Here is a 27,837-nt window from a genome sequence, read left to right on the forward strand (position 1 = left end):
GCTGGCAGTCTATTGTGTTTGCTTTAACGCACGTACAGATCAGGCAGTAAAACAGTGAGCTCCCATTGACTCTTTGTTTTATTGACTCAGATGAGGCTTTTTAAAAAGCAGCAAACACACATTGATCCTCAGACAGAAATGTCGGTGACATTTATTTATTTTTTGTTCTGTTTATCTAATTATGTTCCTGTTTGTACCGCAATGTGTCTTCCAACTGTTTCAGCAGTAGATAGTGCTCCTACCTACATGCGCATATGCCCTGGTATTTGCACACACACACACACACACATTATTCAGACTGTCTTGTCAGTCAAAAAGTTCAAACTCTTTTTTTACATTTCCGCTTGGCGGAAACTGACAAGAAAAAAGGAACCTCTTGACGGAGGTGACACAAGCAGCTCTGACAGCTCCACAGACCACAGCCGGCCCAGCCCAAGAGAAGAGAAAATACTGCACGATCTCACAGAAGAACCTGAGAAACTCCTTCAGCGGTCTGACCAGAAGAAGAAGAAGGGTGAAGCACCTTCCATTTGTTGAAAAATCCTGGACTGAGGAGATTTGACGGTATGGTCCTTTACGGTGTGTGTCTGTCGGGGTTTGATGGTGTGGTAGAAAGCACGAGGACCGTGAGAGGGTTGGGGAAAGGCATGTACGTAGTCAATGTTTGGGAGTGTCGTATTGAATCCACAGATGAGGGGTTGGTGTTAAAGTCACAGCCCTCTATACAGTGTCATGTAAAAAGATTAAGTTGATGATAACTGTAGGCAAACAAAGCTTTTACATTCGACAGAGCTGCGCTGGGCTTAATGAAGGTATGCAATGTGCGTATTTGTAGCCTTTGAAAAAGTATACATGGAATATAACACGATTTAACTCTTCAATGTAAGATTTATAATATAGGCTCAGCTCAGGCTTTCATGCAGGATGGGACTGTATGAGCGCTGGATGAACTCGTCTCTGAGCGGATCGGAAAGCGGAAGTGTGCGTCTCTGGTGATAGCCAAAATAGGAAGTTGTCATCAAACTGTAGTCATCAAACATGTTTGTGTCATTGTGACACTGGACTATGATCGTGGCAGCAAATGTCTCGAAAAACTGAGCCATTGTTTGTATCTCAGCATGTGTGCTTTATATTTCTCCTGTCGGTTTCTATACTTAATGACTTTTCCGAGTGTGTTCGTAACTTTTACAAAGCAGCAAATTATTTATGACAATGTTTTGTGTGAGAGCTACGGATGAATCAACAAGTGAAAGATTCACTTTCATTGAATGGATCAATTACGAGTCTTGATTGACACATTTTAACTGGCACTAAACAAAAACACATTCATAGCACATAATGCATCCTCTGCTGAGCAGCCACTGTATTTGATTATTAGTCACTATTAGCTGGACAGGAAGCTTTCCTTTCCTTGCCTCTGTAACTTTCTCTGTGTTTGTCTCTTTTGCTCTCTTCCCCCCTTCCCCTGTACCTGTCAACTCGCTCCGTCAGACCTGTCTCCTGCGTTTCCCTCTCACTCTCCTTTCCTCTCCCTCTCCCAGTATGGCGGCGTGGGACCTGTCAGTCACAGTGGAGGACCTGGGGCCCGACGCCCCACCTGTCACCCTCAGCGTGACCTCTGACCTTCACGTCGGAGGGGTTATTCTCAAGTTGGTGGAAAAGACACGTGGGTCACTCTGTCCCTTTTCATCTGTCAGACTTAAAAAAGTTTCATGATTAGCATGTGCACACAGGAATGCATCGATAATACTTCATAAAACACAAGTAACCAAGGCAGAACACAATTTGCCATGAATTCCTATTACACGTTATTCATAAAGAATAACATTTAGTTCCAGTTTCGACTCTTCATTTCCTTTAGGCCCATATCGTATGGAAATACAAAGTATATTTATTGGTGCTAAAGTGAACCTGGAGCCTTTTTAGTGAGTAAATCTGCATATGATGTCGACTACATCACTGCTTAAGTGTGTATATATGCATATTCTCATTCGTCCAGGTCAACGGCATATTAAAGCAAATTGAATCAGGTCAACTGGACTTGGTCATGTGTCTTGGAAGACATTTCTCTCTGTATCCAAGTGGCTTAAATTATTGTTAGAATCCACTGCTATACAGTTGGGCACAGCACTATCAGCCATGATTCACAGAGTTCGTAAACTTGTCCACCGCTTTGCGGACAAGTCCAACACTGGCGGTGCCGGGGCAAATTCACAACATTTTTTATTTCCAGTTGTCTGCTTTATAGCCAGTTGAATAATATATGCATACTGGCCCGATGATTTAAACGACCTCTTTTTGGTTTCACTTGTGAGCACTGTCTGGCCTCTGACAGAAAATACATTGCATAGCTTCGGTGACAGGATAAAAGGAACAAACAGTGTATTGACAAGACATTCTGTCTGATAAAATGATCTAATCGGCCTTTTTATCGATTGCGACGAAAAAAGAATGACTTCCCTGTCACTCTTCATTCTTGTGTGATTTTCCTCCGAAGAGATCCAGCGTGACTGGTCGGACCACGCTCTATGGTGGGAGCAGAAGCAGCAGTGGCTACTGCGAACGCCCTGGACTCTGGAGAAATATGGCATCCATGCCGACGCTCGGCTGGTCTTCATACCTCAGCATAAGGCCTTGAAAGTGGGGCTCCCCAGCGGCATTACAGTAAGGCTCCGGGCCAGCTTCGCCACCCCCGTCTTCCAGACCGTGATGGCCATCTGCAGAATGCTCAGTGAGTTTGTCTTTATTCATTCATGTATTCTTCTTATGTATAAAAAAAAAAAAAAGACCATGACAAACGAGAGAGAGAGAGAGAGAGAGAGAGAGAGAGAGAGAGAGAGAGAGAGAGAGAGAGAGAGAGAGAGAGAGAGAGAGAGAGAGAGAGAGAGAGAGAGAGAGAGAGAGAGAGAGAGAGAGAGAGAGAGAGAGAGAGAGAGAGAGAGAGAGAGAGAGAGAGAGGAGAGAGAGAGAGAGAGAGAGAGAGAGAGAGAGAGAGAGAGAGAGAGATTAACATAGCTGGCCAGCTATGGCAAAGACTCTCTTGACCACTGGAGAGGTCACCAGTCTTTCACAATAAATTTAGGGTCTTCAACGGTCCTCAAATTCATAATTTTCGACTGTGTGAATAAACCAGGCTACTTGCAGAAGGCCCATCCATGCACAGGGGAAATATACAAACTCTACACAAAAACATCTCGTTTCTGGAGAGTGTCAGCCATTGCACAATCATGTGACCCTGACTCACACACTGTTTTGTGAAAAAAGTACATTCTTTAATTCAAAAACTGTACTTTTTCCAAATCTGGCAACCTAAAGAAAATTGGTCCTTGGACCCACATTGGATCCCGACTCATAGTTTTGGAAACAACGGCTTCTCGTATATGCAGGCATGTATTATTTAAGTCCTGGGCTCAATCTGGACCGCAGACAAACAGAAGAGCCAAAAGAGTGACGGCATTAGAACAGACTGGCATTAAGGTCACTCAACACCGCCATCCACTGTGCAACAGAGGCATGACTCAAATTCTACATAACAGCCCTTTAAAACTAGGAGTGTTTCCTTTTCTCAACAACCAAATCATTTGTCACCAGTATAATCCTTATTTCTTCTCTGGTTCGACGTCTCAGACGTCACACTGATTGTAAGTACTGACAGTGTAAGACAGCTGTTCATAACCTCGTTATTGAAATTTGTAAAAGTATCTCATTAATATGCCTCGCTGTTACTGGCTGTAACGACACCCAAACACTATTACCAGAAAGCAAGACCTTCGCCATCTGCTTCATGCTTTCATTTAGTCTAATTCTGGCACTTCTCGGTCTCAATTCCTCACCAGAAATCCCCAGGAGGTGACAGCCAACTGGAAAGGTTTTGAAAAGCAGCAGGCAGGGAGGAAATAATGAAATCTGTCAGAAAAAAAAGAAAGACAAAAAAAAAAAAACAGCTCAGAGGGTTTAAAGACACAGAAAGCTCCCATTTGGATGAAAGTTGCATTGCACCATGTAGTTCAAACAAAGAATAGGAACACACACACAGGAATAAAACCTCCGCTGAATCCCTTTGTGGATAAAAACAAAGGAAACGCTTCTGCGGGAGAACAGAATGAAAGAGAGTCTTTAACAATGCTTTAACTGGAAGCTTTACTTCCTTCAGTAATTACGTGCCAGTCTGATTCATGCAAAGACCCACTGAGATCCAATAATTATAAGCGTTGATCAAGTGAATTATTAAAATGACCCCCTATAGTAACAATCCCGGCAGCAACCAGGAAAGCGTTTGCAGTGTTTGGTGTGTTTCTGCCATCTGGAGATCACCGTCTGAGTCAAACACCTACATTTACACATAATGCAGGGAAATCCTGGAAACGGTCACGACGAGACACAACGGGCGTGACTGCAGTTATTAGGTTCGCATATGTTTTGTTATATTTCTGTGTGCATGGATGTGCATTTCAAAATGTCTTCTTTGAGACTGATGAATTTTCCAAGTCATTCAATGTGATATGATTTGGACATGCACGTTTCTGATCTGGAGTCACACGCACAATATTTGCACCACAGAGTATATTGAAGAGCAATGTAAATCATTTAATGTACATGTTATTAAAAAAAAAAAAAAGGGTCTATAAATGACAAACGTAGGAATCCTAAATGCTTTGATTGACCAGATGAGTCCCATCAAATATAAGATTATTTTTAAAGATCTCTCCTGACTCAGCAGCCTGAGCTCTGTCAAGAAGAAAATATCCACATTTTTCTTGATGTGATTCGACCACATCGCCTTCTGAAACCAAAAAATGACATTCGTTCGACACGCTTTCACCACTTCGAGATGATAAACAGCTCATAATGACCCGTCAGGAGAACTGTCAATTATTTAATGTTATCATTCGCGTTAAACAACGTCACCAGGGACAAGTACGGTCAGCTGTCCATACATCCATCTTCCATATCGCTTTATCCAACTAAAAGTCACCAATCTCAGTGACTATGTGGAGCTGGTCCAAATGTCCGCGGTGATGTTGTGAATTCGCTGTGACTTCACCGATCTTTCATTGCTTAGCTCTGTGAGAACTCTAAACATGTTGGATGCAATAGTGCTGGCAAGACTTGTGAGGGAAATTAGATCTAAGAGACTGCATGCTCACTAATGAAACACACATATAGAGATCATTTGAATCTCAATAGAAAATGAACTCTTTGATCACACAGTCTTATGATCTGGAGTCACACGTACAAACAATGCACCAGAGAGACTTTGGTAGTGCAAACCAACAAACAGGAGTTTAGTAAACAGATACAGCAGAACAGTGGTTAAGACAGCCGCTTTAGCTAAAGTTAAGTATTTTGAAAGGTATATAACTGTAACTGTGATACTTATTTCAGCAATATCTTGATTGTGATCCTTTAGGAACCGATTGGGATTTCAGTGCTGATGTCGTATATTTGCTGTAGGTATTCACAGTAGCGCTGTTTGCACAGTAATTACACAGTAATAATGTCACCAGCTGGTATTGTCTACATAACTGGCAGAGCCGCCTGATTCACTGTGTTTCTGTTCACACAGCTGTGTGAAAATAAATAACCAGATTGTATTTGTTCAACGCAAACAAGTTGTGATCGCCACAGATTTTAGAAAAAAATAAATAAAAATGGAGGTAAAAATAATCTAATCACAAACATCGAGCTGCTACTTTCGGAAACTGAATAGTAACTTTTTTTTTTTTTTTTTTCATTAACCGATGTCCAAAGCACTATAGAATCCTAAAGGCTGGATCTCCTGGTTATAGAAGGCTGCACACCCTGGACAGCCTGCCGGTCCACCACTGGGTGAACAAGGAGTGTCAAAACAACCACATTCACACTTTTACCAACACTTTCACCAAATAACTTCACCATAAGCAGATGGTGATCCTGTGTCCTGGAAACATGACCTAACTAGTATAGTGTCACCCTTATGGCAACAGTTCTGGTTATTCCAGCTCAATACCAATACCAATACCAATACCGATACCGATACCGATACCAATACCAATACCGATACCGATACCGATACCGATACCAATACCAATACCAATACCAATACCAATACCAATACCAATACTTTTTTATTCTGTTAACTCCACAGACATCCGGCACCCAGAAGAGCTCTCCCTCCTTCGGCCTGTGGAAGAAAAAAAGAAGAAGAAAGATAAAGATTTGACAAGGGAGGTGTATGACCTGACTGGGGTGCCACTTTCTTCAGGTATGCCCTCATCATGTCTTATTTACACTGCTGGCATGATGGAACAATTTTTGCTTTGAAATAAGATAGTTGAGTGAATTCTATTTTATAACTTTTGATTTTGTTCACAATTTAAAAACTGTAGTTCAGATTCTAGCTATTTCATTCATTCAAATCGGGGACCTGGGATTACTTCCATAGTTTTTTTCTATCGTGTGTATTGGTCAGAAGTAATCACCTTAAAAAAAAAAATTAAATGCACACACAAGCCTGTACCACATTAAAGATGAGCGTAAACTGTTTTATTTAGTAGCTACAGAAGCCCTGTAACATGTTCCCACATCCTCTGCAGTGTCTCGGCCCTGTCTGTATCAAGGCATGCCTGCCCACTTTGCCGACTCAGCTGAGATGGAGGCTATCTACAAGCTGCTGTCCGTCACTCAGCCTCCGCCCGCCCCCGAGGTCATAGCCAAGCAGTACCGGCCAGCGAGCGTAGTAGACAAGGCGCACATCAATGGCAGGTACGCCTGAACGTGTGTGTGTGTGTGTGTGTGTGTGTGTGTGTGTGTGTGTGTGTGTGTGTGTGTGTGTGTGTGTGTGTGTGTGTGTGTGTGTGTGTGTGTGTGTGTGTGTGTGTGTGTGTGTGTGGTTGTGTGGTTGTGTGTGTGTGTGTGTGTGTGTGTGTGTGTGTGTGTGTGTGTGTGTGTGTGTGTGTGTGTGTGTGTGTGTGTGTGTGTGTGTGTGTGTGTGTGTGTGTGTGTGTGTGTGTGTGTGTGGCACGACGAGTCTCACAGCGAGGAGCCGACTGACACCTCATCAAACCGTTTGACAAATACGCTCCTCATGCCACCGCCTATCAAAACCCAATCTTAATAATAAAAGTCAATTCAAGGCAATTTTTTCTTTTTTTTTCGCAGAAGCTCATCAACTTCCAGCAGCAGCTCATTTATTAAAATGAGCTGCTGCCAAAGTGAGGGGTCTGAAGTTCAAACTCTCTTTATCTAATGTGCTGATAAAGACATACCTCCAGTGCCTGTGACTGGATTATAGCACAACTTTTTGAAGGGCTCTTAGTCTCTGTGAAATGAACTGTGGCTGCCACTTCAGATAACGTGAACGCTCTCAAATCTTCTGAAGAAAAATTAGGTTTTATATATTTTCTTTTTTGGCCTCTGCCACTTCTTTCGAGGTTCAAAGCTGCTTCAAACTTTAACAGCTTTGGCCATTGAGGCCAAACAAAATGAGATAATTTACTCAATTATAACTAACTAAATGGTACGTTTCATGAAAACACAAGATAAGTTTCATACACGTGGCTTTTTTATTGATCTCTTAAAAATTAAATATGCCCATCTTTGCCTCGTTTGATATGACATGACATTGTTCCCTTGAAAACTTTCTTGCACAGAGTTACTAATCAGGTAACCAGATTAACCATGTGTAGTTAATATAGGTATTCATTTCTAGTTTCAAGTTGCCAATTTAAGAAAAAAATGGGGGCAAAAGATACAATTGAGTCTGTTTTGGACTAAATGTGGATAAATTACACTCTTTTTTTTCTTTTGACTGATGAGCACTGTCCATGTAAGTCATAAAAATAACATTGAATTGTTGTTTTTATATTTTTAATGTGTAGAAACACATTTATCATACATGACCATGTTACATGGTACGATTCATTCACTTCACACATTAAGGATAAACATGAAATTTGTTTCTCCGTCAGGTGGTTGGACTCCTCTCGATGTCTTCTGCAGCAGGGCATCCAAGACAATGACAAACTCTGGCTGCGCTTCAAATACTACTCCTTATACGACATAGAACCTAAGGTGTGTGCTTGTGCCGGCTGCCTTTACATACACGCTGTGTATGTGTGTGCCTTTTCACCCTCTGTGTCTTGTTCTGCAGTACGATGTTGTGCGTCTGACCCAGCTGTACGAACAGGCCCGCTGGGCCGTGCTGCTGGAGGACATCGACTGCACAGAGGAGGAGATGATGCTGTTTGGAGCTCTGCAGGTAGGAACTATTGCAGCTGAAGTGGAAACGCTGTATATTGAAACCCCTTCAAAGTCAGTGAATACAATCTATAATTCAAAGACAATCAATTCTAAGAGTAGGGAAGCAGGGGTGAGCCTTTTTGTTTCAGCGATGTTGTTGTGTTCCATCCATTTGACAACCATTCTGGTTTCCGCGTTGCAGTACCACATCAGTAAGGTGTCTCAGTCCGAGCCCCAGACGCTGAGCACCAGTGCGGCCATGGACGACCTGGAGTCCGCCCTGCAGTCGCTGGAGGTCAAGATGGAGGGAGAGAGCAGCTCTGCGTCCGACTTACTGGTCAGACTCACTGCATCGCAGCAGAAAGCAACTTTATTGCTTATGCATATTTCAGGAAATCATTTTGACATAACTTTGGATAACTGTGATATGTTACATTTTTGTTGGGACTCAGACTCTTGCTCTGGCTCTTGTTGCATAAGGATTCAGTGACATCATACAGAAACCACAATATGACAAGAAAATTATTGTATCATAACTTTTTGATTCATGTTTTTATTTCAGGACAATATGACCGCCCCGGAGCTCAACGACTACCTGAAGCTATTCAGGTGAGATTTAATTCACAACAAGCAGAGCAACAAAAAAATCGATTTTCTAAAAAAAATACAAATATGCAATTACAGTGTATGGATGGATTTTATAGCTCTGGTGAATTTTCATAAATAAAAAACGAAACTGTTTTTGTAAAGCTGAGCAAAGTTTTTATACATTTCAGACCCAAGAGGCTAACTTTGAAAGGATATAAGCAGTACTGGTTCAAGTTCCAGGATACGTCCATCTCCTATTTCAAGAGCAAAGAGGAGAGCATTGGGGAGCCCATCCAACATATTAACCTTAAAGGTACCAAATATAACAACTTATTTCTGTGCTATAGAAGTGAAAATGCATTTCCAGAACATTGTGTTTGAAAACAACTGTGTATTAGAGCCACATGAATCGTCGTCTTGAGAATAACTGTGAACGTTGAGGAAGAAAAGTCAAAGTTCCTAACAGTGAAAAGGGCATTTTGAGAAAGAGGCAACTTGCAGAAATTTATAATTCATCAGTTTCAAGTGCCTTGATGGTCCTGGATTACTATAACAACCATGATATAGTCATATTATTGAATGAATATTACTCTGGGACAGTTGAGGTCTTGTCTGTGGCATCATGTCAGTCGGTACTTTCAGTGCTGGATCACTTTTTGTGTCTGCAGGATGTGAAGTGGCTCCGGACGTCAACATGGCGGCACAGAAGTTCCTCATCCGACTCCTTATACCCGCCCCCGAGGGCATGAACGAGGTTTATCTTCGCTGTGAGAACGTCAGTTTACACACATAATTGTTGTGTGACCTCCATCTTTTCCACTACAGCTACGTGTCTTTATTTTTTATCTCATGACTGAATCTCTCTCTCTCTCTCTCTCTCTCTCTCTCTCTCTCTCTCTCTCTCTCTCTCTCTCTCTCTCTCTCTCTCTCTCTCTCCAGGAGCAGCAGTACGCCCAGTGGATGGCCGGGTGTCGGCTGGCCTCCAAAAAAGCCTCGCGGACAGCAGTTTCCAGAGTGAGATCGAGAGCATCCGCTCCTTCCTGGCTATGCAGAAAACCAACTCCGGTTCCCATGGCAACGCCAACGCCGGCGATGAAAGCATCAACACTCACAGTCTGGTATCACCGCGCTACCATAAGAAGTACAAACCCAAACAGGTAATGAAAGAGATGTTTTTACAGAATGAATGAATAACATGGATGAGCTGCTCCACAGTATCCTGATGCACCAAAGCAATAATAATGATAATATTATGATAATGATAATAAGGTCATTTAACAGCTTTGTACCTTCAACATCTCCTCAGTTTCTGCTCATGACAGCCAAAATATAATCTGTCCTTTTGCCCGGTGCCTGCTCCTCCAGTTGACCCCTCGTATCCTGGACGCCTACCAAAACGTGGCTCAGCTCTCACTAACAGACGCCGTGATGCGCTTCATGCAGATCTGGCAGGCCCTGCCCGACTTTGGACTCTCATATGTTGTTGTCAGGTGAAGTTTGATTTAAAGCTTTTGAGAATTGATCGTGTGCCAGTGAGCATTTTAAGGGATAGAATTCAGTGTGACAGAGTTCATATAAAGCACTTACATTTATTCTCACACCCTCCTCTTCGCTGACATGAATGCGATATCAAAGCTATGAATCTTTCAGCAGCAGAACAAAGGGAGGGATTTTATCCCTGAGAGGAAATATACATTTCAAGATATGCTGATCTGTGACTGATGCCTTAAAAAGCAAGAAATCCAGTATTTTTGAAGCAAGAAGGATTTCTGAGCATGTACAGCTGGGTCACAAGATCCTCCGTGTGACTGTATATTACTCTGCAGTTATAAATAAAACAGAAATACTTTCTATGTGTTGTGAAAAAAGGCAGTCTGCTTCTGTAGATGGACTGTATGAACTGCTGAACTTTTCGAAAGCTGAAAGGAATTTTTGCTTTACAGGTTCAAAGGCAGTCGAAAAGACGAGGTGCTGGGCATCGCTCCCAACCGTCTGATCCGCATTGACCTTGCGGTGGGTGATGTGGTCAAAACTTGGCGCTACAACAACATGAAGCAGTGGAACGTGAACTGGGACATCAGACAGGTGTGACACACATCGGGGTTTGTTAAATGAGTTGGAGGCACCATCTTCAGATATACTGTACGTGTGGGCGAACCTTCAAACAAAAGCAGAATGTAAAGGTCATAACTTGATTCAGGCCGTGTTTTGTAAAGGGAGAAATATCAAAAAAAAAAGAAATACTGTTGTATTTGTTCACCCCTTGCCTCTCCTCTGCGTGTCTCTGCCTCCTCCAGGTGGCCATCGAGTTTGAAGGGAACGTGAACATTGCCTTTGGCTGCGTGACCGCCGACTGCAAAATTGTGCACGAGTTTATCGGCGGCTACATTTTCATGTCGACGCGCAGTCGTGAGAAGAGCGACACTCTCAACGAGGAGCTCTTCCACAAGCTGACGGGTGGCCACGAAGCCCTCTGAAACTGAAACGTGCACACAAAACAACAAATGGATCTTTCACGACCTGTCAGGTCTGCTGAGAATCTCCCTGGTGGAAAACACACATGGATTAGGGTTTTATGCTCCACCCGGGCAGAAACAAATAGATAAGAACAGGGCAGGTCAAAACAAGATATTCTGTTCATTGCAGATGTGTCAGGTTATCTGGTCATCCAAGTTTGGATCCAGCCGGTTCTATGCACACGCTCACACTCTTAGTTATTTGTAAAGCTGTATCAGTGGACGGCAGACTTAACGTGTTCAGACAGTTCAAGACTCCAGCGGTCCACACGCTGACTGCCCCCCCTCCCTCCAGGCTGGACTACTGCTGGGCCAAACTACTGGGCATCTGCTCCACAATCACCAAGCCTGACAATCACCAGTCTCACAAAAAATGTAAAATCAAACACCGAATCTGTCAGCGGCAACTCATCATTTCCAACTCACTCGACCCAGAAATGTAATCAGCTGTGGTCGGGATGTTTTGTCCAAAGCTGCAGAAGCATTGTCACGCAGACTTTTATCAGCAGTGAATGTCTCTTTGCAGCAGCCACAGAATTCTAGCTAAGACAGAGGAGGGCGGGGACAAGCTGTCCACTTGAAACATTTACCACAGTTATGAATAAACGTCTATAAAAATAAACACAGAACTCCACCTTTCATTTCATCTCGTCTTCACTCCTTCTGGTTTTGACATATGGTGGTAAATTGTCTTGCTTCTTTCACAGGAAGCTTCAAACCAATTATCTCTTCTCACATGGTGTGTGTGTGTGTGTGTGTGTGTGTGTGTGTGTGTGTGTGTGTGTGTGTGTGTGTGTGTGTGTGTGTGTGTGTGTGTGTGTGTGTGTGTGTGTGTGTGTGTGTGTGTGTGTGTGTGTGTGTGTGTGTGTGTGTGTGTGTGTGTGTGTGTGTGTGTGTGTGTGTGTCTGTGTGTCTGTGTGTCTGTGTGTCTGTGTGTGTCTTATCAGAAACTGTTAAGGCAGTCAGTTAGACCACAGTTTCTGCATCCTCTGATTTCCCTTATTTAGCCAAGTGTTAAACCACACTGTTTCCTCAAATGGTTGTTTTTATACCATATATATATATACACATATAAACTGGACAGAAACAGCTGCAAAGCTTACAGCCTAGTGGTTGTTGTGAAAAACATCAGTCGGAAGGAGCGACCAAATGTTACAGCTACAGTGTGTAGCTGTAACATTTGGTCGGAGAAATAAAATGATAAAGTCACACTCTGGACAATTTCCCTTATCGGGCCCTTTTTGTTGAGTAAAATGTTTCCTTTTTGGGAAATTCATGACATACAACCGGAAATTACAATTCCAGTAATAAAAGACAAGAATTTGCTCTAGTCTATTCTTACCATTGCATATCAGTCAACGTTCAGAATAGATAAGAGAAAAAAAATGTGAGAAAGAAAAGAAGAAATGCCATGTGTCTCCTAAATGGTTCTTTTTTTATTTTTCCAATAATCCAAAAGTAACTTTTGAATAAGGACATCAAATCCATTCTTCCCGTGCCTTTTCTCTCTCTGTCTAAATGAAGGTGGCGGGGGGGTCTGGAGTCGATGCCAGCTGACTGGGTGAAGGCAGTTTACACTCTGGGCAGGTCACCATTCCATCACAGGACAAACACACAAAGACAGACAGACAGACACATCCTCACATTCACACCTACAGCAAGTTTAGAGTCACTAGTCAACCTCTACAGTGGGAGAAAACTGTCCCAAGAGAAAGGATGTGTGCACAGGGTCAACATGCAAACTCGGCACAGAAAGGACTCAAATCTAGGCGTAGGGGTCGTCTCGTTATAAAGTGAAAATGTCAAACACAAATCCACTGTGGGGCTTCAAGTCCTTCAAGTATCACTAGTGTGTGCCTCAGTTCCATGTCGGCGACAATGTAACTGGGAACACAGGAGCCCGACAAGGAAAAGATAAAGTGTCCTTTGTAAACATAAGCGGATTGTCATTAAAGTCACTGGATGGATTATTCCACTCCTGATGTGCGCTGCCCCTCGCGGTCGCTGCTGCAAATCACGTGTTGCCACGGGAACCAAGATAAGAATCAGCCAACGATGGGATGCTCGCACGCGTCCGGTGAGTGCAGCTCGGACCGTCTGTGAACAGTTTCCCCAGCTGCTACTGCAGCGGCAGGATGCTCCCTGAAACAAAGCACAACAGCACTCAACACTCAACCTCACTCCACGTTTCCTGAATGCACAACTGCTGTTGCGAAAGCAGGAAGACATTTTTTTTCTTCTTCTTCTTACGGGTTGGCCTCAGCCTCAGGGCTCGGCTGAAGTATTTGGGGAGAAGTTTGCCTTCACTGTCGCCCGGGGTCAACAACACACCATTTTCCGACCGGAAGAACTCAATACCATCTGCAAAGTCCAACACGGGGATAAAACACGTGTGAGAGATTGATTTGTACGCATAGAGAGTGAACGCAGAGAATTGGATTGTCGCCATAAGTGGCTAATCTCACCAGCGAGAGCTCTGGGGACGTCAATAAACACAGCTAGATCACAGTCTCTTCTCATGCCTGGTGGGAAACGCAAACACTCTGTTTAACTCATTTTTCTCGCAGTGTTCTCAACACGTTTGTCAGCGTTAAGCCCACACAGCACACCACTTATGACGCCGTCTTCCCCCGGCAGGCCAGACGCCAAGTGGATGTGTGTCCGCCTCATGCGGCTCAGGCCCTGCAGCTGGATGGAGCTCCAGTTGCGGAGGTAAGAGCCATGGACGGCCTCAGCAGGGCAGTCCGGAGAGCCAGCCAGGACTGCTTTCAGCTCCAAATCCATAACCTGGAACCAGCAACAGCACCAGAATTAACGCAGCACCTGGAGAGCAATTAATCCCAAAATGCTTGTGGAACAGCATATAATGTGTTTTAACTAATTGTGGGAACTCGTGGTGGTTATTTTCCGTTACAAGACATTTATAAATGCACATATTTCAATTGTTTTTTGTTTGTTTTTTCATTTATTATCATTGTCATACACATTTAGTTAAAGGTTCCAAGAGACTGTCGGTAATGTCACTATTTTGGTCCATATGAATGGTTTTCCATCCTGGTTGGTTACATGCAGGGCAGCAATAGTTCAGGATGAACACAGATCAGAATGGGAATTTACTGTCTGAGCTGATCCTCAAAAAAAAAAACTGCTAACTTTATTTTTTATTGCTCCTTTGAAGCTTAGAAGTCTTTCTCTAAATCACTAACAGTTTTTCTCCTACCTGCACTGAATGACCCTGATTGGCTCGTATCTGCAGGCGTCCGTCCTCCGGGTGGGAACGGAGTTTAAACCGCTGCTTGTCATTCGTGGCCACGACTCTCTCTACATCTCCTGCTGAATATGAGCGGAACTGAGGGTGAGCCAGGAGTTCCTCCACAAACAGGAAGCCATCTGTGGGAGTGAAAACTGTTATGGTGCATTTTCCTCAGTGGATATTCCCGATTGCACCAAGCTTGATTTGGCTTCAATGGAAAAGACTTGAGACAACATTATCATGACACACATCTGCTGAGCTATGGGAATAAACTAAGTACATGTCCAAAAGTACTGCAGCTTAAATAGAGTACCAACATTCATTCAGAGTTCCATTTACTTCCATTACACAATTTTCCAAAAGGTTTTCTGTTATTTGACAGCATTCGTTATTTAGATGACAATTTCAGATAATATATACTGCAGTATATGTTTAGGTACAATTCATTATTTTAATATCCCACCTGAACTTATGAGGTGTGTCATGGCCTCTGTTTGTCTCGCAACATGTAAAGTATTTTCACTCGGCTTCACGGCTGTAACATGCTGCTTTCACACACTGATGCATCAAAATAAATGTTGCATTCATGTCACATACGACAAAGTACAGCAGAGGCCGAGGGACAAGACAACTTCATTTCCTTTCATACATATTGTCTGATTGTATTCACATCAGTCAAAAGTTTTAGAACAACCCAAATTCCTCCAGTTATTCATTGCAATTGGAGTCATTCAATGGTGTATTATTTGAGATTTTATCGATAATCCCACTTAAAAGAATAAGTTGTGTACATCTTCCACACTGTTGAACAATAAGTCTTTAAACCATGACCTTTGTGTTTAAGAGGAATGTTTCAAGTTGTGAATTAAAAAGGACAAAAAGGCTTGTCGAGACAATTTCAATCAGTATTTTTGCACTTAGAGTAATTTTTACCACGTCTCTGTTCTTCTGAAGTATATTAAAAGGCAAAAATAAATCTCATGCCTCTCAGAGTTGTTTGGCAAACTGTGACAATAGGAGTTAAAGTAAAAACAGTGTCAGGGAAAGTTAAGTAAATCGGAGCAACGTTAATGTTGTCAAACTGATATCACATGTAAATGTGTGGGATTTGGTTAAACACTCTAATCAAAATGACTAATCAGCTCAGGAGGGGCATTTTAATGAATCAGTAAAAAGAAATATAAGCATATCGTGGTCCAGTTGTTGAGTATTATGGAATTGAAAACATGACCTTGGTTGGAGGTTGAAGGGCTTTCATTTCAGAGAGCTAGATGGATACCATCGGGACAAAGAGCGGCTCACCTGTACCCATTTGAAGACCCATCTGGTCGGCGCCATGGCGAAGTGCATAAGACATTGATTTAGACAGGCTGATGTCTCCGTCCTGGCAGAAGAAACAAGACGTAAATCACCTGTTCACAAACGTACAGGCATGTACTGTACCATGAAAACACACACACACACACACACACACACACACACACATTATATGTTTCTATGCTTTATGGGAACGTTATAGAGTTGTAACAACTTCTTGTCAAACTCTAAACACTTACCTTAACCTAACCAAAACAGGTCTTAAAATGTCTATGTATAGAGTCATTTGTGCAGGTAGGAGGTCTCTCTCTCTCTCTCTCTCTCTCTCTCTCTCTCTCTCTCTCTCTCTCTCTCTCTCTCTCTCTCTCTCTCTCTCTCTCTCTCTCTCTCTCTCTAATTATAGCTCCAGTTTAAATATGGAGCTCCAACTTCTTCAAATTCATCCATGCGGCCTGCCCGACAGCACACGATTATATTGAGCCAGAAATCTAATAAATCGTTAAAGAGCTGTGGAACAGCCACATTTAGTTTAATCTCTCACCTCTCCACCTCGATTTGCTCTCCTTCCTCGTCCTCTCCTGCTTCCTCTTCCTCCACTGTCCATCACAATATAAGCAGCTCGGTTCTCCCTTCTCGTGGTTTACAGATACAGTATATACTGGGATACAGCGTGTAGTTTTAAATACAACCAAATGTCACATCGGCCCACTCACGCATAATGTCAACAAACTCGCTTATTGCTTCTTCCTGTGTGTTCCCCCCTCTCCACCAGCAGGTGTCGCTGTGATGGACCAGGCTGCAGGAGGCTGCCACCATCGAGGTAGAGCTGTGTTTTTGTTTTTTTGTCCTGGAAGAAACGTCCCTCGGACAGCTGGTGAAAGGCAGACTGGCTGCCGGTGACAATGTATATCCATCACATTAAGGCAGAAACTGAACCGTAGATTTCTGCCGCACGGTAACTCAGACTCTAGTCCCTAAACAAACGCCTGCTGAAGATCCCGATGCTCAAATGTGCTCAGCGGCTCAGCTAACCTGGCTAACTCGTGTTAGCATACATGACTTGTGGTTACCTGCTTATATTAAGAGACATAGTGTTCCAAATTAACACGTCTGCGATTCTTTACAATGGGCATCGTTACCTGCAAGTCTTGTCCTGTTTGTAATCAACGTTATGTTAAAAAGTAGCTACTGGGCGATGACAACACTTCGAACCATTCAGTGGGTTACCATATGGAAACGTAACCTCGGAATCGTAACTGACCTTTGAGGCTCAAGAGACAAACAAGCAACAGTTTCTGTAAGTATTTTGATTGTAATTGTGTTTTTATTGACGGTGTGGTTGTATACCAAATTTATTGTTCATGGTTATGACGTTAACTGAAACTCGGCAAAAAAAAATTCACATATTGGTTTGATGTTTGCAGAACACTATACATATGGAGTAATAAACTCTTTTGCTCTCTTTGCCTCAGCTGATGGAGTTTCCCCAGCATTCCCAGCAGCTCCTCTCAGCACTGCGGTCCCAGCGCCAGCGGGGCTTCCTCTGTGACTGCACTGTCCTGGTGGGCTCAGCTCGCTTCCTGGCTCATCGGGCTGTCCTGGCTTCCTGCTCGCCTTTCTTCCACATGTTCTACTCAGACTCTCCGATGGGAAATGGAGCCAGCAGCTCTGTCACACTTGACAGCGACATTGTCACGTCTGCTGCGTTTGGCTTGCTGTTGGACTTTGTTTACGAAGGCGTGCTCCAGATCGAGGACTCTCCTCCAGTGGAGGACATATTGGCGGCGGCAAGCTTTCTTCACATGAATGAGGTGGTGAGAGTATGTAAGAGGCGACTGCACAAGCGAGGCCCTCTGGCTGAGGCCGACAGCACACGCTCTGAAGAGAGCACTGGTTTGAAGAAGGCAACAGACACGCAGAGGGAGGGAAGGAGTGATGGAGCAGAGCACATGGTGGGCAAGGCAGGTCACGCTAATCCTGCAACCACAGCAGTACCCGTCCTATCAGTGTCTACAGTGGGAGAGAGGAGTCACGCCGAGTCTGTGAAGTCTGAACAAAGCAGTGGAGGGTCATTAAAGTGTGTTCAGATTCCTCTGAGTCCTGACCTTGCCGATACCACCCAACCGGGCATGGATGTCCCTTCACTTCCTCCAGGGAGTGAACTGATGCAGGGTGTCATCACAGGGCTGTCTGCTTCTGTCTCCGGAGGTCACCGGAGGTTGGAGACGGTCGGTCAGAGAGAGGGGTCAGCACTCTGCAGTCCCGTCAGCACTACAGAGTCATACAGGTAGGAATCTTCTTTTAATTTGAGGACAATTTAAATGTGAAGTCATCATTATCGCAAATTTTATATTCCTCTCATTTAATTTACACCGTAATCCAAGTGGTCTTTTTTGTCAGCCTCTAGTCCACGAATCAATAGCATTTATCATTTAGTGCTCTGTAATAACTGATTTGTTTTTTTGTTTTTCTCCAGCCACATTAGTAATCAGCAGCCGTCATCGTCATCATCTTCGTCCTTGATCCCAATGAGTAAGGCTGGCAGTCGGTCAGAATCCAACCTTTCTTCCAGTGCACAACAGAATGAAGCCCAAATGTCCCTTGATGACTCTATTAGGGAAGGACAAAGGATGTTCATGTTAATTCAAACACCAGCTTCAACCTCGCATATACAAACAAACTCAACGTACTCTGAAGCCCACCGTGCGCCTCCTCAAATTCGTATTCAGAATGCTGTATCACTGCAAGGCCAGAGCTTCAACTTAGCGCGGGGTCCTCAGACCCGAGTACTTGAAAGGCCGGAGACGGACTCTGGAGCTGCACTCATCAGGAGAAATGAAAGCGCTCATCCTCTCGTTGGTGGAGTGGAGACCGGCAGCAATAAAGAGAATGTCAACATCAAAGTAGAAGCTATTATAATATCTGATGAGGAGCAAGAGGAGAAAGACGAGAGTGAAGAGGCCGCACCCATGATGGATATCAATGATGAGTTTGAAGAGGACCTTCAGGACAAAGAGCTCAACAACTCTGATTTTCTCAGTTCTAACCAACAGCGCCTCTTACAATTGGCGTCCCATTCAAATGACTACACTTTCCCCCTCTCTCCCTCCTCTTCTTCGCCTGGCGCTGGAGCGACGTCCCAGGATGCTTCCTCCTTCTCTCTCTCACTCATGTCTCCATCCACATCTCAACAGCAATCGGACCATTCCAACTACTTCCAGACCTTCCAAGACTCTGTGGGGAACTTTGTAGAAGACGTCCCCACATGCGGGGTCTGCGGAAAGACATTCTCGTGCTCATACACGCTGAGGCGTCACGCTATCGTTCACACCCGCGAGCGTCCCTACGAGTGTCGATACTGCTACCGCAGCTACACGCAGTCGGGCGACCTCTACAGACACATCCGCAAGTCGCACGACCACAGTCTGCCCGCCAAACGCAGCAAGTCGGACATCGAGTTGTCCCTCTTGCAGCAAACGCCACCAGCACAACCGTCACAACCAGCACCAGCTCAACAACCGTCACCACAGCCAAAACCATCGCAACAGCCGCCACCTCCACCTCTTAGCTAAAAGGGAAATGAACCATTCATATACACATAGAAAATAGTTTTAGCCATAAACAGAAACCCTTGTTCTCCCTTTAAATTTAAATTAAGTTGGTCAGAATTTATTTTACTCTAATAAATCTTTTAATTCTTCTTTCTGGGCCAGGGGTGTCCAATGTTCTGTCCCTAACTGGGAGGCCACAAGGACCTTGTAGTTTGCAGAGCATGTTCCAAACAACAAAAACGCCATGAAATAGCCAATTTATACAAAATGAATTTTTGGGAAAAAAATCTGAAAATGAAATGTTTTGGAAAAATATCACAGTTCAAAACAAACACTTCTGTCAGCCTTTTAGTCAAGTCCTTTATTTGTCACAAACAATTATGCACGGTATAATCTGCCATGAAATGTTAATACTTGTTCTAAACCTAAATCTTTAATCTGGTGGAAACTGCTCACCTTGAATAGGAGACAAATTCAATCAAATCTAAATTCATTTCAATACTAGTCAGAAAACTTTTGTCTTCTCTTTTCAATCATTCCAAATTTGGCTGCATCATATATAACATTAGAATTATAAACCAGGCCATGGGAAGTCACAGTGCTGAAGGTGCTGCAGTGTCGAACACGAGACAACTTCCATCACCTTTCTTAGGCCTTTATTGAAATACCACAACACAGACGGTTATCCAAGAATGTTTTCTTGTGTTCAAATCTGTGTAAAAACCCCCTCATGTGCCATTTACCTTTTTAAAAAACTATTATACTGACCGAAATCACACATATTTGACCATTTCTAGTTTACGCCCCTAAATTGGAAACATGTCTCACTGGATTTTTGTAAAATATTGGCGACTGTCCCACTGTCCTATAACATAATGTACTGTTTTTACTATTTGTACCTGAAATATGTCTCACTACAACCAAATTGGACGTTGATTTGAAAACTTTCTCTTGTTTAGAAATGAATGCTGTAGTTTATTTCTGAAGTTGACTTAATCCATCAGTTGAACTGACTGGAAGGAAGCTTTGCCACCATTATCTAAAAACATCCTGTTTGATGTCGTAATATTTTCATTTTCTGTCGAGGACAATTGATCCCAATAAATGACAAAAGTGTAGCAGTAATGTTTTTCCTCAAACACTTCATGTTGATGTACTACTTGTGTCAGAAACTTAGGAGCCTGCAAAAGTATTCATATCCCTTGAACATTTCCAGTTTGTCACGTATTATAAATATTCCATTACAAATGTAATTGTATTTCATTGGGATTTTATGTGATAGACTAATACAAGGTGCTGCATACATGTGAATTGTGACTTTCCCCTTTTATTTTGAAAAAAAACTTGCTTGAAAAACATGCATCACTGTCCTTCCACTTTAGTTATACGGCAGGTTTTGTTGGTCAATCACATAAAACCTCATTAAAATACATTTATGTGTTGTAATGTGACAAAATGTAGAAAAGCAGAAGGGGTATGAATACGTTTGCAAGCCACTGTAAAGCTGATCTGATCTCTGTGCTACATTTTGTATTGTTACGGTGCATTTACTGTGTTTGTAATTTAAGTCTTCTGATACTTTCTACCACGTTTGCTTTGTTAATTTATAAAACCTGCGTGCTAAAGTTGGAATCTGTGTAATTTGATTAATTCAATCGACACGTCTCGGTGAGACTCATTCCCATCAAAAACTGACCGATGTCAACTTTGTTCTGTCAAACCAACAGAGTGGTGGTACTTCCTCTACAAGCACACTTATTGTATTCTGTATTTTGTGAACTCTGCTTTGCCGACTTCTCCTGTCTTTGCCTCTTGTCACCATTTCAGAATGACGAGGTGCTTCCCTGCAGTGGCCTGTACGATACTATACAGCGACGCTGCGTTCGCCTTGCGAAAAAAACAGTGCCGGCTCTTTCTCCATGTCACTATTAAATAACTGATAAAAAAATATATATTATACCGAGTCATGTGCATCTATGTATCTGATCTCTTTAGTTTAACAAGCTGCGTAGTAAAAACAAAGAAACCACACACTTTTCTCAATCATTTTTATATAAAAAAAATTCACTACAAAAGTACCTATACAAAATAAAACATTTAATTCAGTCGCTTTTTACTCTGCGTTACTTAATGAGTTGATAATTAGGATTTTACAAGTATTGGTCAATAAGTCGAATGGACATTTGAGTTGGGAAAAAAAAAGAAAATACTGCGAGGACATGATGCATCTTGCAGCGTCTTGACAAGTTTCCCCTCTGAGATCACGTCAGTCCTCAACAGGCCCGTGGATCTGTAAAGAGACACAACATCAGCATACATGTGCAACTCCGTCTGCTTATGAAACCTAAAGTGTCCATTTTTGTGGGTTTTCAAGGTAATTGTTGACCTGGAAAGAAATAATAAATAGAAGCCAAGCTGCATTCTCTATCCATTTCCATATTGAAAAGATTCCCTCTGCATAAATGCGACAAGAACAACTGCTCAAGTCTGTTCATTTAAGTATTTCCTGAAGGCACTGGTGGCGCATATAGATGGCAGTATTACTCTTTCAAACTGAAGTATCTTGTGGTCGTCACCTCTGATTTACTGCACAGCCATAAACAAACAGATTGCAGCTTCATAATAACTTTCTGAAAAGGTCTTACCGCCTCAGCGAGCTCAGGCCAGTCCATCGCCATCACAACTGTATCATCAGAGTTTGGGGGCGTCTCCAGATTCCAGTAGGTCAGCTTGTCAAATACGGAGGAAACCTTCACAGTCCTGTCCTGAACACAGACAAATTCCACACATTGTGGGGGGAAAATGTTCACATGTCATATATGAAAGGCAGTGAAATGCAGCTCCGGGTTAAGTGTGGTGATGCAGATGGGTTTCTTAATTTTTACCTCTTGATCAGAGCCGGGTTTGTTAATCTCTTTCAGCACCAGGCCGGTGTAGCCCTGAGGACAGCTGAGCTCCTGCCCTCTCAGGCAACGTCCTCTGAAGGATACTGTCTGCTCTGCAAGGACATTGAACCATCAGCAGGGTTCCTAACACACAGTGTCATTAATGTTCTCTGGTTTTATGTACCATTCATCCTTGTCCAGGTAAACTTTTTTATACAATATATTTGCATCTATTTTTTTTTGGGGGGGGGGGGGGGGGGGGGGGGGTTGCTCTGCCCTAGTTAGTCTCCATGGCCAGGTAACAACTGTTTGCTTTGCTGGAGGAGAAACACTGCAGATGTGTCCCTGCAGTCTGGGTACCTTGTTTGCGGTCCTTTGCGGTGGCAGTGAAGTACTGCGAGACCTGAGCTGCTCCATTATGTTCAATTTCGCAGGGTGTGAGGTGGACAGGACATCTCTGTGCTTCGCTTACAGATGACACACACAGACGAGTGACGCTGGCGTAGCAGGACATCCTGCAGCCAGAAGAAAACAAGTTTGGAGTTTAGAACCAGATTCATGCAGAATGGTTGTAAAAGGTCGTTCTAATAGGATTATTGCATGAACGCCATATGATTAAACCGTTTGCTTCTGCTGTTATAACCACATATGGTGCTAAAAGAAGTTTAAACTTACGTTTTGCTGCAGTTTTCAACGGTAAACTGAAACGTGATACTGGGTTTACTTCCGGGAGACTTCTGATTGGTCCAAAAAATCTTCTTCTCCCTCGAGGGATGTCGTTTTTGGCGGGTGGGTGTTGTCGGCTTCCACCACAAATGGCGCCCTCTAGTGACGTTTGTACACAATGCTCCTCACTCAACATTGTGCTTTTGTAACTTTCGTTTAATTCTTACAATAGAATAGAATAGAATAGAATAGAATAGAATAGAATAGCTCTTATCGCTACAGGACTGCCCAATTTATGTTCATGCCAATAATGCTTTTTACAGCCTAATTCATTTTTTTCATTTTTTGTGAAGTATTTCTAAGAAGTAAGTCATGAACGACTTCTGAAAGCTAAAAATAAGAAATTGATGCTGGGCTCATACATTTTACTGTACTGAGATCTGCAAAAGCACTGAGACTAGTTCATTAATTTTTTTTTTTAAACTTGTTTTCTGTGTCTCTTTTTGTGCAGTCTGTATGTGTTTAAGTTGCTTTTGATTTTGTGAGTTTTCCTTTACCTCTCACATCTTTTACTTACTGCTCCTCCTCCTCCTCCTCCTCCTCCTCCTCCTCCTCCTCCTCCTCCTCCCGATGAATCAGTGATCTGAGTTCAGGGAGGAGTGGTCCCTGTATTAAAACTGGACTAAGAGACTTGAGAGGACAAACTGAAGCGGTTTCCTAACAGCTTATCATTGGGCAACAGACACCAGAGGTGAGTTTTCATTGCAAGACAAACGCATGCACGAGGCACTTTGTTGGGAATGTAATTGAATTTCCAGCAACAACAAATTCCTTGTCAGTCCCATGCTTAAATAGAAGTGACACTAAATGTGAAGCTTGAATAATAGATGAGGACAATTTACCAACACCAGAACTCCAGCAGCCATCAGTACAAACTGCCACCACACACTGATGACACAGTCTGGAGTCATCTGATGTGAGAAAGGCCTTTGCTTGTGACTGTGATTGGACTCAGTGGTTTTGCAGATCTCAGTACTGTGAATGTGAAGGCTTGTGCCTTAACATGATCAGCCCCGGTCTGTGAGTGTGCATTACGTCACACGGTGTCCCGTGTGTCTTTATTTCAGAGAAATCGTGGACCAGATTTTGAAACAACAGTCGGTGCATTTCAGTCTGTGGAGACTGGATCGAGTTAGTTTCTTTTAACAATTCCTCCCAAAAAAAAATTCTTATTACTTTTCTGTTTCTCTGGCTTTTAGATTTCATGGATCAGCAAAGTGTGTTGCTCTCAGGAGATGATGGAGACCCATCTCAAGCCATCGGCCAGATGCTGCTGAAGGTCCAGGATGTCGTAGCCCTGGCGATGTTACGAGCCCGTCGCAGAGCAGTTCAGAGCTTCGTCGTGTTCTCTGTCATCTTTCTGCTCCTCTTCCTCGCCGCCTTTTTATATGGAAGTTTCTACTACACTTACATGCCCAAGGCATCCTTTTCTACCCCTGTGCACTATTACTACAGGTGTGTATGTTTGAGTTCACTCTGTAAATGTTGTTCTGTGACTGCTTCTTTATTGTTCATAGTCTCACTCATGTTTTATTTATTGTTTTGTCCACAGGACAAATTGTGAACCTTCCGCTTCATTTCTGTGCTCTTATCCTGTGGCCAACATCTCCCTCATGAAAAACAAAAGACATGTACGTGTGTGTGCAAACATCTTACAGTTCCGTGTCGTTTTGGGTATTAAACTGCCCTGATTGCAAATAACCCTGTCATATATTTGATTTATCTTTTCAGGTGCTGACCTTTGGCCAGGTTTACCAGATCTCTTTGCAGCTGGAGATGCCGGACTCTCCAACCAATCACGCGCTGGGGATGTTCATGATCAAGACGACCTGTTTCTCTCAAGACGGAGGCCAGCTTGCCTCCTCCGCCCGTTCCGTAAGCTGCACCGTGTGGGCTCATCCAAACAGCCGCGTTTCAATGCCGGCTCACCGCTCACACCGGTGGTTTATTTATTGTTGTTGTTGTTTCTTTGTGTTTCCCAGACAGGCCAACTGCTGTCTGCCTCCAGCTCTCGCTTTGTGAGTACAGCCAGTCACACAAAACAGCCTTTTAGTCACACAACCTGGTCCAGAGCCAGATCGGAGCTGCTCCCGGTTGTGCAGGGATCCGGGGCCTCAGAGGTTGAGCTCAGCAGACCAACATGGCAGGATGAACGTGTGAAGTGATGGCTAATGCTCACATCATGAGTATTTTGTAATATATCAAGCTGATTATGATCCAGAAGTTAATCCATCAAAAGACGAAATTGCTGCGGTGACCAATAAGATTCACATCATTGACAATTGTTCCTCTTTTAGTTAAAAAGTTGTTTTCGAGGCGTTCGTCGGATTTGTTAAAATCAAACTTTTGTGATCATGTGACTTTCTGTCATTGTGAATTCATACAATTTAAAAATGAAAGTAAAAGGGAATGTTCCTAAAAGGTGCAGCCACATTTTAATAATTTCTTCATTATATTCTATAACAATATAAAAGGGTTTAGAATAAATGTGGCCACACAGTTGTGTCATTATTAATGCTCTCACCTCAAAGTGGGGCCTTTACCGTCTGCAATGTCCAAAAACATGTTTGAGTTCAGCTGATGGCTCTAAAATGTCCTGCAGGTTTTAAATGTTGATCGAATAAATTAATTAATTGTGAATGAACTCTGCTAAGGTCAATTCTTCTTAATGTTCTTTAGAAGTGAGTAAACAGGTCAGTCAGGTGTGACTGCAACAATTACTTGTTCTCATTAATATTAATGATTAAAAAAAATAAATCTAATCAGTATTATGCATTTACGAATAAAGACAAAATGAACTATGTCATAACAGACTGTAAAATAAAGTATGTCGGAGATGAGTTTCTCTGTTGCACTCAGGGCATACTGAGGTACCAGTCAGACCTGCTGAAGACTCTGGGAACGCTGCTCTTCCTCCCGGCCTTTCTGAGTGGAACATCGGAGCAGAAACAAGTTCTGGAGGTGGAACTGTTCTCACACTACACAGATGACCCAGTAGGTCGTGTTTGGATGTGTCTCATCACTTACCGATCGTGATCGGGAAACAAGACATTTAACAAAGGGTAATTTCTCTCCACGTTTAGTATTCCCCCTCGTCTATGGCTGTCATCGAAATCCTCTCCAACAAGGTCCAGATCTACGGGTCTCAGCTGAATATTCACGCCCATTTTACCGGTCTGAGGTCAGAATAACTCACAGGACACACTACCTGCACCGAAACACCAGCTCTTTAATGGCCTGACGCTCTGCTTAAGAGGAACATTGATCTGAATCAATATCAGCGGGGATAAAAATACACAATCTTTCTGACTCTCATTCAGCTGCATCAAAGGTGCTGTGATGATCTTTGTGTTTTTGTTGTTTTTTATCCACAGATATTTGCTTTTCTACTTCCCTTTGCTATCTGCCTTTGTGGGCGTGGCCAGTAACTTCATCTTCCTCAGCCTCCTCTTCATCTTCAGCTACACGCAGTTGCTGCTGTGAGTGGAGTGGAAGCCAGAGGAGGTGAGAGGGGAAAGCTGTCGTCTCCTTCTCCAGCAACACGGCTGCACGATTCATGAGTTTGTGTCCAAGTGAGTGTGAATGATGAAGGCCGTTTCTCGCCAGGTGATGTCGGTCGGACTGATCTGTGTCTACAGCCCAGAAAGGATGGACACCGATCAGAGACGACGGGGATCACAAACAACCAGCAGGAGGATGAACGTGATGTCGCTGATGGTGGACAGACATGACTGCCGACTGCAGGAACAAATTCCTGATGAGAATATAATCCCTCTGATCTGAGCCAGGAGGAGCTGCGTCTGTATTGCAGAGCTCCTGAACAGAATCGCACGTGAAATAAATAAACACCAAACTGCCTGAGACCATTAATGGAGGATGAGAGGAGAATGTATGTAGATATGAGGATGAAGAGTTAAAACAAAAACTGTTTTTGAAAGTGACTCAGAGAGGGAACATTATATAGGATGGATGCTGTCTCTACTGATGCAAATCTTTAATTTCCAGAGGCTGATTTATACTTTACACTGCTTAACATTGTGTTCACTGTCACAGAGCTCTAACATGCCTCAATAACAAATAATTGATAAAAAAAATAAATAAATACTAAGTAAAAAATAAATGCAACATATTGATTATAATAAAAGTAATAAAAATATTAACTTGTATATATACATATATATATTATATGTAATGTTATAACAGTGTTATAACCGGTGCAATCATTCTGGTTTGGAAATATTCAGCAAAATGAAAAGTAATATCACAGCTTGATATATTATACAAATCACTAAATAATCTCTACAATCTCTTTTTTTTCTCGGAAGTACTTTTAAATGTGGTATTACTTTTAAATGTGGTATTATTTTTAAATGCAGTATCACAACACGTTGGATCTTCACAAGCTGACATACATGTGCAAGAGTACATTGTGTAACAATGTGTGTTTCCCGCAAGCTTTAACTAACGCACAGGCTGAACTGTTCGCTGAAAATGTTTTGTTTTCATTTCACTTCTCAATTAAAGCTCGTAAAATATCCTGCGCATTGTCTTTACTTCATAAAAGGTGCGAGAGTGCTTGTGTGCGTGTGTGAGGAAGTCCGTGTCAAGTTGTTGTTTATCAACACAATCATTGATCTACATCAATGGAAACTGTAAGGAGCACATGCAGGGAATATGGACTGAGTCTGCCTCAGTCGGTTAATAGAAATTAAACAAACGAACAGAACAGCAGGGTTTCCTTGTTAGGTGAATAATGTTATTTTTATGATTTTACATTGAAA

At 42.7% G+C, this 27,837-nt stretch overlaps 5 protein-coding genes across 7 annotated transcripts; 3 read left to right on the plus strand and 2 right to left on the minus strand.

The window, feature by feature from the left end:
• Positions 1-378: 378 nt before the first annotated feature.
• On the plus strand, positions 379-11,958 carry fermt3b (FERM domain containing kindlin 3b). The gene is given in 16 exon segments (XM_080465002.1): positions 379-564; positions 1,492-1,666; positions 2,498-2,731; positions 6,128-6,244; positions 6,576-6,744; positions 7,950-8,052; positions 8,132-8,239; positions 8,423-8,557; positions 8,783-8,829; positions 8,997-9,121; positions 9,477-9,583; positions 9,748-9,793; positions 9,796-9,965; positions 10,174-10,298; positions 10,752-10,893; positions 11,106-11,958. Coding segments are annotated over 15 exon segments (1,932 nt in total). The 5' UTR covers positions 379-564; positions 1,492-1,542; the 3' UTR covers positions 11,286-11,958.
• Positions 11,959-12,541: 583 nt separating this feature from the next.
• trpt1 (tRNA phosphotransferase 1) lies at positions 12,542-16,667 on the minus strand. Of its 3 annotated transcripts, none has more exons than XM_080465770.1 (7): positions 16,436-16,655; positions 15,880-15,961; positions 14,545-14,714; positions 13,934-14,111; positions 13,790-13,846; positions 13,575-13,685; positions 12,542-13,466 (listed from the first exon to the last, which is right to left on the minus strand). In XM_080465770.1, the coding sequence occupies exons 1-7, from the start codon at positions 16,496-16,498 to the stop codon at positions 13,444-13,446; spliced, it is 684 nt and encodes a 227-aa protein (XP_080321896.1). In that variant the 5' UTR covers positions 16,499-16,655; the 3' UTR covers positions 12,542-13,443. The 3 variants fall into 3 exon arrangements, with proteins under 3 accessions (XP_080321896.1, XP_080321898.1, XP_080321897.1); XM_080465772.1 differs by having other exon boundaries at positions 12,734-13,466; positions 16,608-16,667; XM_080465771.1 differs by having other exon boundaries at positions 12,734-13,466; positions 14,545-14,657.
• A 55-nt stretch (positions 16,668-16,722) lies between these two features.
• zbtb3 (zinc finger and BTB domain containing 3) lies at positions 16,723-21,075 on the plus strand. Its single transcript, XM_080464961.1, has 3 exons — positions 16,723-17,191; positions 17,367-18,181; positions 18,371-21,075. The coding sequence occupies exons 2-3, from the start codon at positions 17,370-17,372 to the stop codon at positions 19,464-19,466; spliced, it is 1,908 nt and encodes a 635-aa protein (XP_080321087.1). The 5' UTR covers positions 16,723-17,191; positions 17,367-17,369; the 3' UTR covers positions 19,467-21,075.
• Positions 21,076-21,285: 210 nt separating this feature from the next.
• rnaseh2c (ribonuclease H2, subunit C) lies at positions 21,286-23,067 on the minus strand. Its single transcript, XM_080464962.1, has 5 exons — positions 23,006-23,067; positions 22,691-22,845; positions 22,331-22,443; positions 22,091-22,210; positions 21,286-21,735 (listed from the first exon to the last, which is right to left on the minus strand). Exons 2-5 carry the CDS (start codon positions 22,842-22,844, stop codon positions 21,712-21,714), a joined length of 411 nt encoding a protein of 136 aa, XP_080321088.1. The 5' UTR covers position 22,845; positions 23,006-23,067; the 3' UTR covers positions 21,286-21,711.
• Positions 23,068-23,633: 566 nt separating this feature from the next.
• On the plus strand, positions 23,634-27,592 carry LOC308110854 (seipin-like). The gene is made up of 9 exons (XM_080465466.1): positions 23,634-23,747; positions 24,256-24,511; positions 24,609-24,687; positions 24,788-24,931; positions 25,039-25,074; positions 25,916-26,050; positions 26,140-26,237; positions 26,431-26,560; positions 26,663-27,592. The coding sequence occupies exons 2-8, from the start codon at positions 24,261-24,263 to the stop codon at positions 26,537-26,539; spliced, it is 852 nt and encodes a 283-aa protein (XP_080321592.1). The 5' UTR covers positions 23,634-23,747; positions 24,256-24,260; the 3' UTR covers positions 26,540-26,560; positions 26,663-27,592.
• The last annotated feature ends 245 nt before the right edge of the window (positions 27,593-27,837 follow it).

Source organism: Lipophrys pholis (genome assembly GCF_963383615.2).
Source record: "Lipophrys pholis genome assembly, chromosome: 6".
NCBI lineage: Eukaryota > Metazoa > Chordata > Actinopteri > Blenniiformes > Blenniidae > Lipophrys > Lipophrys pholis.

Coding starts and splice junctions, on each gene's coding strand:
- trpt1 (XM_080465770.1), bottom strand. CDS start 16,498: ATGGACAGTGGAGGAAGAGGAAGCAGGAGAGGACGAGGAAGGAGAGCA. Junction 15,962..16,435: donor GAGCAAATCGAGGTGGAGAG/GTGAGAGATTAA, acceptor TTCTTCTGCCAG/GACGGAGACATCAGCCTGTC. Junction 13,467..13,574: donor CCTGAGGCTGAGGCCAACCC/GTAAGAAGAAGA, acceptor GCTTTGTTTCAG/GGAGCATCCTGCCGCTGCAG.
- zbtb3 (XM_080464961.1), top strand. CDS start 17,370: ATGGAGTTTCCCCAGCATTCCCAGCAGCTCCTCTCAGCACTGCGGTCC. Junction 18,182..18,370: donor AGCACTACAGAGTCATACAG/GTAGGAATCTTC, acceptor GTTTTTCTCCAG/CCACATTAGTAATCAGCAGC.
- rnaseh2c (XM_080464962.1), bottom strand. CDS start 22,844: ATGTCCTGCTACGCCAGCGTCACTCGTCTGTGTGTGTCATCTGTAAGC. Junction 22,211..22,330: donor AACCCGGCTCTGATCAAGAG/GTAAAAATTAAG, acceptor GTCTGTGTTCAG/GACAGGACTGTGAAGGTTTC. Junction 21,736..22,090: donor GGCCTGAGCTCGCTGAGGCG/GTAAGACCTTTT, acceptor GTCTCTTTACAG/ATCCACGGGCCTGTTGAGGA.
- LOC308110854 (XM_080465466.1), top strand. CDS start 24,261: ATGGATCAGCAAAGTGTGTTGCTCTCAGGAGATGATGGAGACCCATCT. Junction 24,512..24,608: donor CCTGTGCACTATTACTACAG/GTGTGTATGTTT, acceptor TTTTGTCCACAG/GACAAATTGTGAACCTTCCG. Junction 26,051..26,139: donor CACACTACACAGATGACCCA/GTAGGTCGTGTT, acceptor CTCCACGTTTAG/TATTCCCCCTCGTCTATGGC.